The sequence below is a fragment of the Gopherus flavomarginatus genome, chromosome 22 (assembly GCF_025201925.1).
Source record: "Gopherus flavomarginatus isolate rGopFla2 chromosome 22, rGopFla2.mat.asm, whole genome shotgun sequence".
Taxonomy (NCBI): domain Eukaryota; kingdom Metazoa; phylum Chordata; order Testudines; family Testudinidae; genus Gopherus; species Gopherus flavomarginatus.
The window spans coordinates 11,197,785-11,210,248 of record NC_066638.1 but is presented as its reverse complement, the minus strand read 5'-3'; the positions used below and the strand labels follow the sequence as shown (position 1 = coordinate 11,210,248).

The 12,464-nt window shown below is 57.8% G+C and overlaps 1 protein-coding gene across 4 annotated transcripts in view; it reads left to right on the top strand.

Moving 5' to 3' along the window:
* The window catches only part of FGR (FGR proto-oncogene, Src family tyrosine kinase), a 37,508-nt gene that overhangs the window by 18,785 nt on the left and 6,259 nt on the right, over window positions 1–12,464 (top strand). For 3 of the 4 annotated variants that reach the window (XM_050932025.1, XM_050932028.1, XM_050932027.1), the window contains exons 2-7: window positions 5,380–5,439; window positions 9,363–9,626; window positions 9,936–10,038; window positions 10,507–10,605; window positions 11,765–11,868; window positions 12,220–12,369. In XM_050932025.1, coding sequence (XP_050787982.1) covers window positions 9,374–9,626; window positions 9,936–10,038; window positions 10,507–10,605; window positions 11,765–11,868; window positions 12,220–12,369 — 709 coding nt within the window. In that variant the 5' untranslated portion in view covers window positions 5,380–5,439; window positions 9,363–9,373. Of the gene's footprint in view, window positions 1–3,381; window positions 3,661–5,379; window positions 5,440–9,362; window positions 9,627–9,935; window positions 10,039–10,506; window positions 10,606–11,764; window positions 11,869–12,219; window positions 12,370–12,464 lie in introns of those variants that run through there. The other variant, XM_050932026.1, reaches the window with a different exon arrangement.

The window sequence follows — 12,464 nt, the reverse complement described above, 5'->3', positions numbered from 1 at the left end:
TGGCCCCCGTCAGCCCAAAGCTCAGAGCCTGGAGAGTCCCCGCCAACCGAGCCCGAGGGCTGGTCTGCGCTGCAGAGAGGGGTTGACGCCAGGCAGCTGACACTGACCTAACTGTAGGGGTCTATGCTTCAATTTCGCTTCCGCGGACATGACTGCCCCTCTCCGCTGTCTTAACTTCACCTCCACGAGCAGCGTAGTCGGTGGTGATGCCATTAGTGCGCCGCGGTGTCAGTGTAGGCTGAGCGGGTATTTCTGTCACCGGCCGCCCCTAGGAACGAACCGTGTGGAGCCAGCGTGTTAGCATGAGCCGGGGAGGGGCCAGGGCTTAGGGGGAGACGCCTTGTGTTCAGAGGCAATGGAGAAGCTGGGTAGTGTCAACTGCTCCTGCTTCCCCTCAGTTGCTGGCTTCTCAGCGGGAGGGAGGGACAAGGGGGCCATGGTCCCATTGCTTTTGAAAGCTCTGCCCTCCCCTTTTTTTCCTGCCTTGGGGCAAGCACCTGGGGTGTGGAGAGTGGTGGGTGGGGCCTCGGGGAAGAGGTGGAGCCTCAGGGGAGGAGGCCAAAGAAGGGCGGGGCCTTGGGCAGAACAGGGGTGACCCCCCTCTCCCCCACACACACTTCTAGGGCGCTTCCGGCGCTCCTGCTTCCCAGGAGTAGCACTTGCGAGTGGACTACGTTAGGGCTGGGAGAGCAGTAATGTGAGGAAAGGCTCGGGTGGGTTCCTGGCAGAGTGGGGAAGCAGCTCGCAGAGAGGCTTCCTGGCCTCAGGGGAGTGGGCAGCGTGGGAGGGCATGCCTGGGAATTGGGGCGGGATCATCCTGGAATATGTTGCTGGCGTAGGTTGAGGTTGGGCAGAGTGCAAGGAGCTGGAATTGGGACCCAGCTGCAGAGGGTGGGGCGGCAGGAAGAGATTGCTTCACCCATCATGGAAATGCAGCCAGCTCTAGGGTGGAGCACGGCAGTTGTTTAACAACATGCAGCAATGCTGCGCAACAACTCCGGCCCGGAAAGGAAAGTGAGGGTCAGACCCGGCAGCACTGAACGTCTCAGCTGGAGTTCCGCCAGGGCAGCCCCTGTCTTGTGAAAGGGGGCATGGGGTCATTTCCCACCATAGGCAGCAAGTGGGACTGCGGTGGTGACTCTCATTTCGTGTTGCAATCCCTGATTTCACCAGGGCACAGTCTGGCTTGCTCCCGGTTCCTTCCTGTAAGGCTGATTGGTGGTGACTTCTCTGTAGAGATTGGGAACACGCAAAGTGCGTGGGGAGGGGCTGGGGAATGGAGAAGTGCACTCGCCATGTGAGTAGGGGAGAGCCACCCCCGAGGTCGCTGCCCCTTCCTGTGTCGCTTCACCAGCCTTGGTGCAGTGACGCTAGGGATCCATCCGGCCCCTGGGAGCTGATCCTCACCAGACAGCTGATGCGTGGTTCCAGGTGAGGAGATGGCTGGTTAATGCCCAAGAGTCTGAGATCTCAGCCTGGGGATGCCTCTGCCCTTCTTAGTTGGCTGTTGCTCCCTGTAAGGGATTCAGAGACGCTGATTTCAGTGAAGAGGACGGCTGGGTGGCTCTGGGGCTTGGAATGGGCTATGGGGGACCCTTCGCCCTGGCATCACCCAGCTGGGCTAGTTAGATCACCAAAGCCGAGGCTGTTTGGTGGCCGAGGTGCAGTGAGTTTGGTGGGACATGGTGTGGTTCTTCCTGTCGCCACCTGCTGCTGCTCCCCCAGCGCTGGGCCAAGGGTTGTTTTGGCCGCTGCTCTTGGATGAGATCTGGCCAGGCTGGAGCATGTTGGCAGGGCGGCCGGGGGAGAAGCTTGACCTGCTCGTGTTGCTGGTGGCTACTCTGCTGGCGGTCATCCTGGGGAGTGAACTCAGGATCTGCAGTGTTAAGGCACGATGCCCATTTCAAGCGTATTTAACATTCGTAGCCTGCAAGTACCTGGTGGCCCCAAGCAAATCCCGGCCACGTTGTGCTAGGTGCTGGACAGACAGAGGACGAGAGAGGCTCTCCATGGGCAAGATGGGAGCAGGAGAAACAGAGGCACGGAGGGAGGAAGTGATGTGCCAAGGGCAGAGCTGGGAGCCTGAGCCCCACTCCTATGCCCCGGCCGCGAAACTCTGCCGCTGGGTGTACACAAAGCCTGTACCCTGTACTTAACACCCCGTCATCCTCGCGCTTGGCTCCCATGCGGTACAATCAGCATCACCCCGTGACCAACGCGCCATTGCCAGGGCCCCCTTAATGCATTAGGAACACGGGCTGCCTCATTGCATCAAAACCAGTCCAGTGCGGCTTGGCTTGGGTGTCAGATTCGTTGTTACTATAATGACTGTAGACAGACAACGCCTCAGACTGGGGTGTAGCTCGGGGTGGGGTTGGGAGGGAAGACTTTTTGTTTTGTGACCTCTGAGTTTGCATTTTGTGTGTGGAGTTTTTGTGGAGCAGGAGACAGGGTGTGGTCCAGGCCGACGAGGGGGCAGGGAGAGCCAGTACCGATTACCAGGGCCCGGGGGTCTGGAAGGGGGCCTGGCTTTGTTGGCCTTGTTTAGGAGGTCCGCCCTTGCTGGGGGGCCTGAAAATATGTTTTCACTGGGGCCTGAAACCACTCTTGGCGGCCCTGGGTGTGGATCCTGTGTATTTCAGCCCCTAAAGGGACCCTGCTCCCATAGATGGCACCTGGGGAAACGCCACCTCTCTCCGCTTCTCTCTCGCAGCTCTTCCAATCCATCCAGTGCTGCGGTTCTTGAGGTGTCCCTGTGCTGCCTGCTGGGTGCTGCAGACACATGGGCCACCTGCTAAAGAATCTGTTTGGCTGGCAGCCTGGGCAAGGCCAGCTTGTAAAGGGTTAAAGAGCTCTGGGGGGCAGGGGGGCTCGGCTGGTCCCGACCCAAATAAAGGCTTCTCATCCCTCTTGGAGCTGCCATGAAAGGCATGGTGCGTCCTTGAGCTGGGGCCATTGTCTCTCACTCCTTTTGTGCTCAGCCACCCTCCATATAAAGTCATTTCACAGCCCAGTTGTCAGGAGATGAGGATGCAGGGAGACGGCCATGTGGCTGGAATTCAGTCTGGACACTGAGGCAGATGGCTACTAACATGCTGGCTTGGGAGGAGTGTTCTGTCCTGGCTGCTGAGTCTGGGGGGGGGAGGGGGGGACAGGACATTAGCCATGTCCCTGCTGCTGGGATGGGGGCACTGGGCTTGGGTCACAAGGTCTCCTGTAAGGTATCGTATACAAAGTGATAACACGCTGGTCCTGAAAGCACTGCGTGGTGTGTGTATGAAGAGTTATAAATATGATCTAGAAAATTGTGTTTGTGTTTGACAAGCAGTGCATGGCCCAGCCTGCCCTAGACAGAGGAACGTGTATTTGCTTGTCCAGCCAGCCTGGTCATCAGGCAGAGATCACGAAGTTACATTTACATGCAAGGTAAACAAAGTCCTCAGGAAAGCAAGTGGGTGAAAAGGGACCACATAACAATCTCTGGGATGGAAGCTGCACCCCCAGGAAGTCTTCCTGTCTCTTGATGGAGGGTCAGTGACCTTAGGGAAGCAAAGGTGAGAGGAAGAGTCATGCATCTTTCAGGTGATCAAAGAGACCAGCCTTGGGGTGCTGCAAGGGTGGATCCTGGCTGGGAGAACCAGTCACACTGGTGAAGCTGCTGTAAGTAAGGAAACCATCTGGAACGAGACCGAGAGCTGATGATGATTTAGTTTTTAGAAGTGTATTTTTTATTTTTGGTTGCTTGAAGTCCTTTCTGGCTTTATTCCTTGTACTTGGTATCACTTGATCCTGTGTCCTGCTGTTAAATAAACTTGTTTTGCTTTTACTGTTCAGTGCCGTGAGGGAAAGGCAGGGCATGTTAACCTAGGGTGACCAGATGTTAAGGAGAGAATATCAGGACCACTGCAGGGGGGTTGTGCGGTTTTTTTCTATTTATTTTTTTTATTTTTTTTATTTTTACACTCACCCATCCAGGAGTTCGGCAATTCGACGGAGACCCAGTCGCGGATGGTCTTCGATGGTATTTTGACAGCAGGTAATAAACCTTGCCACCAAAGACAGACGCACCTGCTGCCAAAATACTGCTGAAAACCGTCTGCAACTGAAGGACTCTCTGCCAAATTGCCGCCGAAGATCCCGAAACAAAATATCGGGATAAATGGCATCCCAACCGTACTCTGGTCGGGACGCAGGACAAACTCATCAAAACGGTACAGTCCCGATTTTATTGGGATGTCTGGTCACCCTATGTTAACCCCAGTTAACAGGCCACAGGGTATTGTCTCTTTAAAGGAGCAACACACGTAATAACTTCTGGGAGTGTTCAGGACGTGGGGGGGCTGGGTGTCTCCGGGGAACTCGGGAGTTGGGACTCGCCGTTTGTTACCAGGTTTGGATTGGCCGGGTCCTGGCGAGTTTGCTGGCAAAGCAGGCGAGCCGGAGGGGGTTGTCACACAGCTTAGCAATAGCAAAACTCTCCTTTGCTGAGGGGGTGGCAGTAATTTACAATTCTGGGAACCCCAGCAGATCATCACAAAGGGGTTCTGTGGTATGTGGGTGTCCCCCTGTGTGTGCGTACATGCGTGTATTTCTGTTGGCCTTTCCCCACTTCCTGCGAAGGTTTTAACCTGTTTTCCCGTTGGATACGGTTTATTCCACTTTGTACCTTTTATTAAACATAAATTACCCCAGTGCCGCCAAAAGAACCCCCACCTCCATACTCTCCCCAAACGTCACTCTAAGGTGAGCGTTTTAATAGGGTTGAGACTCCCAACTCACAGCCTAGGGGAGTTGAGTGCATCACACCCATTCGGTGCTTTTTGAAAATTCCACCCTCGGTCTCTACCCAGCGCCTGGCCCATGACAGCAGGAGCAGCCTTTGATAGGGTGTCCCGGGGAGGCGCTTCTGCCTAGGAATGGCTTGCGGGGGTGTTGGGGGTCCGTCAGAGGGCAGGGCTGAGGAGCAGCATGAGGCAAGGGAGGGTTCATAATGCCATTTCAGGGGCACAGTGGTTTACTCCCAGTTGGACACGAGGGTGGGAAAAGAACCCAGGAGTCCTGAGTGTCGGGCTCATCCACTAGACCTCGCTCCCCTCCTTGAGCTGGGATTGAAACCCAGGGGAGGCCTGATTCCCCACCCCCTTGCAGCCATGTGAGCTAAGCGGCAGGAGGGGACAAGCGTAGCGGCCGGGGTAGATGGCATTACTGTCTGAAGGCTAGGAATGAACGACCCACGTGAGCAAGGTTGGGCTGGTGAAGGGTGTGGAGTTAGGCCCTGCTCTGGGATGGCCTGTCATCAGCTGGATCACGCAGGTGGCTGTGGGGGGAGTTGTCCTGTGGGATCTCACCACCTCTCTCCATCTCTCTTGTGTCCTCCAGGTGTGGGTCTCCTCGGGCAGGTAACATGGAGCAGCTGAACTGACCTGAGGAGCCATCCCAGTGAGTGTCAATGGTGGGGGGTGGTGGTGAGGGAGGGGCGGTCACATTGGTGAGGCAGTGGAAAGGTTTTGCGCCTTGGGAGTTGTTTCCCCCTCATGCAGAGCCTGGGCTTCCCTACCCAACTAAGGGGCAGAGCAAATGCAGAGCCCCTGTGAGAGGGAGAGTGCAGTGTGTTGCTCCCTGCGACGTTCTGCGTCTGCATGGAACCACCAAAGTCCAGACAGGCTCTAAAGGTACAGCCCTCCCGCTCCTTTACAGCACAGGCACAGCACAGCACACCGGACAGCCCCACGGCCTCCTCCAGCCCCTGCAGGAGGTTTTTATCATCCCCCTCTCTGGCTGGGGAGTTAGCTGGAGCCTGCTGCAGAGTGTTTCGGCGAGTGGGTCAATGGCCTAGAGGGCAGGAGCTGGCTAGCAAGGGCTGCTGCTGCGGCCCTGAGTCTGTGCATGGGCAGGATTTATAGACTCATAAACTTTAAGGTCAGAAGGGACCATTATGATCATCTCATCTGACCTCCTGCACAAGGCAGGCCACAGAATATCACCCACCCACTCCTGTAACAAACCCCTAACCTATGTCTGAGTTATTGAAGTCCTCAAATTGTGGTTTGAAGACCTCAGGCTGCAGAGAATCCTCCAGCAAGTGACCCTGTGCCCCATGCTGCAGAGGAAGGTGAAAAACCTCCAGGGCCTCTGCCAATCTGCCCTGGAGGAAAATTCCTTCCCGACCCCAAATATGGCGATCAGCTAAACCCTGAGCATGTGGGCAGGACTCACCAGCCAGACAGACAGGAAAGAATTCTCTGTAGTAACTCCGATCCCATCCCACCTAACATCCCATCACAGGCCATTGGACATATTTACCTGCTGATGATAATCAAAGATCGATTGCCAAATTAATTGCCAAAATTAGGCTATCCCATCATACCACCCCCTCCATAAACTTATCAAGCTTAGTCTTGAAGACAGGTATGTCTTTTGCCCCCACTGCTCCCCTTGGAAGGCTGTTCCAGAAATTCACTCCTCTGATGGTTAGAAACCATCTAATTTCAAGTCTAAACTTCCTGATGGCCAGTTTATATCCATTTGTTCTTGTGTCCACATTGGTATTGAGCTTAGATAATTCCTCTCCCTCCCTGGTATTTATCCCTCTGATATATTTATAAAGAGATCTCTTCTCTCTCGCTGGCTTCAACGGGGCTTGGAATTTCCTCCTCCTCTCCCTGCCCCCCCAGTCTCTCTGCCATCCGTCTAACCCAGGGCTGCCAGTGGCAGGTGTCTGGGATGGCTCTGTCACTTTCAATTAAAAGACACCAGGCTGCACGCCCCCTGCATCCACCAATCTCCTGCCGCCATCGCCCCCACTCAGGACACCATGTAGTGGTGCTCTCGGAGAAGAGACTGATGTGGGGGGCAGGGGGAGACACAGCCATGTTCCCTCTTCTTCCTCCCAAAGCAGGGAAAATAACAAATCATGCCCCAGGACAGATGGAGCCCCCGCTCCAGCCAGCACTCCCCTGCACCCCCACCCCCAGGGATCCCTCCTGCCAGGTCCCCGTCAGCCATGCCATCAAGGCCCTAGGATTTGCCACCCCATCTTGGTCATGTGGGCAGGAGCACTGGGCCTTTCTCCAGCATGCCCGGGGCTCGAGCTAGGGCAGGCCATAGTGGGGCCCAGCAGCTGGGAGGTGTCTCCTCCCCCAGGAGCCCACTCCAGTGCAGCTGAGTGAGAAGGAAGCTGAGTCGCACATTGAGTGAAACACGAACGAAGCAGGGAGGTCCTGGTCCCTCCTGGGTGTGTGGGCCTAAGGCGCTGGGCCCAGAGGACAATGCTACTTCAGCCGAGCTTGTAGCTGTGCCGCACGTGGGCTGGCTGCGACGTGACGCTCTTGCATGGAGCACCAGGCACGGGGATGTGGAGAGGCTGGGGAGGGAATGAGCCATGCCGGGTGCTAAGATGCCTACTGCACACTATCGGGTGCAGCCAGCATGAGCGTCTGCTTCCCCTTCAGCGCCACCACAGCCGGAGCCCTCAGCCGGACGCAGGAGAAAGGCGGGGTCCTGCTTCCTTTGAAGGTGAATGGCACAGCCCTTCCTGAGTTCCATGGGGACACGACGAGCTTGTTCCGCAAGGCAGAGTGTCCCCAGGCAGGCAGCGTCTCTAGATCTGACCCTGGGTCATGCCCCTGCCCCAGGCATGCATTGCTGCCCGTGTGGCACAGGCTGTCGACTCGTGCAGGGAGCTCTCTGCCCAGCTCCTGCCTCTGAAGCTGCTTTCTGGCTGATCCGGCCAGCAGAGAACCCCACTGCAGAGTCCAGACCCCCCTCTGGGGTGGAACTGGGCCCATCTGTGCTAGGAGCCGGGCCTGCGCTAGCCACGCCGGGGAGACTTTCCAGAAATGTCCCCCATGTAGACGAGGCCTCGGTGCGGATCTCAGCCCAGCCCGCGTGGTTAAAACTGAGCAGGCCCTTGGCAGCCACCCAGCAGCAGAGGAGCCCCTGATTCGACACAGGCTGGGAGCTGCAGCCTGACCACGGCTGCACAGGGCTCTTCCTGTGGCTGCAGGGAAGGGCTCTCAGCTGAGCCTGCAGACGCTGCAGAAGCCAAGTCAGTATCTGCGTCGTTCTAGCAACGCTCCTCGTTTCTGGCCTGCATCCCCTCGGCACCCTTCAGGCTCCCCGTGCCTGCCTCTGCCCATGGGTCTCAGGCCTGGCCTGGCACAGTTCTCCTCATGCACCCACCGCCTCTCCTTCCCCCAGGCATGAGTCCGCCCACGCCTGACGTGCTGCTCCAGTGTGTCCATGCTCCTCGCTCGTGCCCTATGCGGGAGGGAGCTGAGCCCCTCAAACGCCTCCGACTGGGGATTTGGGCCGGATCCGCAGCTGGTGCAAACTGCCGTCAGTGCTGATCTGCACCAGCCCGTCCCTACCCTTCGCCTTCTCCAGTGCAAAGTCCCGCAGAAGGGAGAGTGACTAGCAGGGGCCGGTGACAAGCTGAGACCCTGGGAGCCACTTGTCTTGAGCAGCAGGGATCTTACCAGCCTTCCTGGGAATCCACCAGGATCCCCCCACCTTTGCCACAGCTCCAGCAGGGCTGGGGGGAGGAGTGAATCTCTGCCCACTCTGCCAGCCCCATCACTAGAGTACCTGGGCACCAACCATGATGTGTTTTCACCCCCAGCCTATTAGCTCCAGCTTCATGGATTAAAGGCACCCGGCCTGGCCTCCCACAGCCCAGCTCCCTGCCCCTGCCGGCCGGACTCCTGTGCCCTCCCTAACCCCCTGGCAGCTGGGCACAGCTCTGTCCCCCTCCTCCTACAGCTTGACCCACTGACCTTATTGCCAGGCAACCGGCATGTGGCAGATGGCGAGAGAAGGAAGCGGAGTTTTGACAGCTGGGGAGGAGGGCGAAGTCAGTGCGCGCCCCATATCCACCCCCCCCGCCCATGGAGCTATGTGGTCACACGTGTGCCATCATACGCAGCCAGACACACGCACTCCCCGGCGGGAGAGGCACCAACTTGCAGTCATGTGCAAGGAAGAGGCGGGTGGGGCCCGAGTACATGGACCGTTGCTCTGATGCAGCGCAGCAGGAAGGTGGGGCTCTCTGGCTGGGTGCATCTAGTGGGGCAGGAGCAGGAAGGGTGCAACGGTTTGCTTTGGCGGGGAGCAGTGGGGTGGGCTGCTGGGGGGATGGGCCCACCGGGCTGCTGGCCAGCGCAGGGGGAGGGAGCAGTCAAGTTCCTGGGCTGGGAGGATCATTGTTTTGCTCCATGTGATGGGTCCGTTCCAGTCCAGCAGCGCACAGGAGTCACTGATGGGCAGCGGTGCACGGTCCGTGGCGTGTGCTAGCAGAGTTCCTGGAGGAAGGGCAGGGTCTTTTTGCCCCGCGTCTGACCCCACGCTCACTCCTCTCCCTGCAGGCTTGCCCAGAATGGGCTGTGTGTATTGCAAGGAGAAGGGGTCGAATAAAGGCCAGACGGAGAACGTCGATGGCACAACCAGCTCGGCATCGAAATCCTGCTACGGCCCTGACCCGACCCAGCAGAATCCCGCCAGCAGCTTCACCCACATCCCTGACTTTAACAACTTCCACAGCACACCCGCCAGCACCGCCGGCGCCCCCTTCATGGGCCCCAGCCTCTATCCCAACAGCACCTTGCACGTGCGTGGAGGGGGGATCACAGGTCAGTCTCCGTGGTGCCCCTGCAGTTGGGCTCTAGTGGATGGAGCACTGGGCTGGGAGTCAGGAGACCTGGGTTCTATTCCCTGGCCTGGCCCAGTCACTTCCATGCCCTGTGCCTCAGTTTCCCTGCTCACCCTGTATCTATCAGACTGTGAGCTCTTCAGGGCAGGGACAATCTGTGCAGTGCCTGGCGCGACTTGACCTCAAGCCCTGACTGTAATACGCAGAGTGATGGTGGCAGCTCGCAGCAGCCTGCCAGGCTTGCCTGCCAATGGCAGATTCCTCACTGCCCTGTCCCTATGTCTCGCAGGCGGGGGGGTGACTCTTTTCATTGCCTTGTACGATTACGAAGCCCGGACGGAGGATGACCTGACATTCCTGAAGGGGGAGAAATTCCACATTATCAACAATACGTGAGTGTCCCATTCAAGGCTGGGCCCCTCCCTTCCAGGAACGCTCCCTCCTGCCCCTGCCACGAAGTGCAAATGCACCCGGGTCTGATGCTGGCTGGGGCTCCCTGCCCCACACGGCCCTGCTCCAAGAGCAGCTTGGCTGGGGAATTTCACAGCTCATTGGCATTTGCACCACAAGCCCATCCAACCAGCTAGGCCGAGTTAAACCCACTGGGGACCGAGCAGGGGGCCTGAGCCTGTTGCTTGCTACGGAAGACCTTGCTCCCAGGTCTAAGCTGGCTGGCCCTGGTGGGGTAGGCTGGGAGCAGCTGAGGAGTGGCTCCTCCTCTGCCATTAATGTTGGATGCCACGTGCCGTGGGAGTGGGACAGAGGGGCTCAGCGGGGTCTCCAAGACGGGCTGTGTGCCTGCTGTCGCGGGGGATGGGGCTTCCTCGCAGACTCTCACTCTGTCTCTTTTGGTTCCACAGTGAGGGCGACTGGTGGGAGGCGAGGTCCCTGAGCACAGGGGCCACGGGCTACGTCCCCAGCAACTACGTGGCCCCGGTGGACTCCATCCAGGCGGAAGAGTGAGTAGGGCAACCCTGGGCTGACTGTGGAACGGAGCCTGATTGACCGCTGGCTGGGGGCAGAGGAGGGAGCCAGTGATCCAGGGACATCCAAGAGATGCTCCATCCCCCACAGCACCCTTGGGTTAATACAGACCCCTAGCCAATCCCTTCCCGGCCTCCAACACACACACACGATCTATACCAAGGCACTCCAGCTCTAGGAGTCGCCTCTCAATATCAAACCAGCTGGGGAACACAGTGGTAATCTGCTTCCAGGTGAAATCTCCCAGGATGCACCTCGCTGGCAAGTGGGAGGAGTGTTTCCTTCCTGACCCCTGTAACATCATCGGATGCCCTGGAGCATGAGAGTGGATTACCCCTAGCTTAGCCTAGATAAATATTCCTGTAGTACCTTCTGCTCCCAGATCCCCAAGTGCATTGCACCCATTAGTAAATTCATCCCCACAGTCCTGCTGGGAGGTAGGTAAGGTTTATTATCCCCAGTTTTCAGAAGGGAAAATTGAGACAGAGAGAAGATAAAAGGCTTCCATCCTGTGATCGGGCACCTGAACTCCTATTTAGCGGCACGGACCAACATTGAAAAAATGTGGCCTCAGCGACTTGCCCAAGGTCACTCTGAGGGATGGAGCCAGGAATAGAACCCAGGAGTCCTGACTCCCTGATTTTTGTTCTAAGTCTCAAACATACTGCCCCACCCACTACCTCCTGTGCCTGTGTGTACATCAGCTGCCTAGCTACCATATTCTGATGTATATTTCAATTGCACCTAGAGGCCCCAGCTGAGATTAACGCCCTGCTGTGCAGGGCGCTGTATGTACCGAAGTAAGAGAGCGCCCCGCCCCAGAGAAACTGCAGTCTAACTAGAGAGACAAAGGCTAGGAGAACAGATGCTACATTCTCCCCCATTTTACAGATGGGAGACTGAGGCTCCGGGAGAGTGGGTGATCTTCCCAAGTGCTCTCAGGAAGCCAGGAGCCAACCCAGCTCTCTGAGTCTCAGGGCTGGGCCTTCCCCTGACCCTGTGTCTTCATTTGAGAGTCCCAAATCCTTCCCTCCCCTTTCTGGATCCCCACAGCAGGTGGGGTGTAGGTGAGCCGTGGCTGCCAGGTGCCCCTGGCATGTTACTAACCGTCCCTCTCCTTGCCTTCCACACCAGGTGGTACTTTGGGAAGATGGGGCGAAAGGACGCTGAGAGGCAGCTGCTGTGCCAGGGCAACCTCCGAGGGACCTTCCTCATCCGGGAGAGCGAGACCACCAAAGGTAGCGGCCGCACCCCTCAGCATCTTGGGGGGGTGTGTGTGTCTGGGAAAGGCTGCAGGGGCCAGGATCCTTCCCCACATCTGCCTCCACACCAGCAGCCAGCCAGCTCCGATAACTGGCGTGACAGTGGGGGGGATGTGCTTCCCAGCACGCAGCAGCAACCCAGGCCTGGCGCAGAGATTCCTCTCTTCCCTCCCGACCCCGCATGCCTGGGGAATAGCCCCCATCTGAATCCCCCGTGGCTCTCCCATACAGCAGCACAGTGCCCCCTGCTGGTGTCCACTAGCTGCTCCCACCAGGCACCCTGCCTGTGTCTGTCTCCGGCCCAATCCCTTTGCTATTGCTGCCCAGGTGCCTATTCCCTGTCCATCCGGGACTGCGACGAGACTAAGGGCGACCACGTGAAGCACTATAAGATCCGGAAGCTGGATAACGGGGGCTATTACATCACCACGCGGGCCCAGTTCGAGACCATCCAGGAGCTGGTCCAGCATTACAGAGGTAAGTAGGGGGGCAAGCCAGGGCCGGGCAGGGATGGCAGCAGAGGGAGTGTGGTGTGGAGAGATGGGTTCGGTCCTGGAGCCCACAGGGCCTAG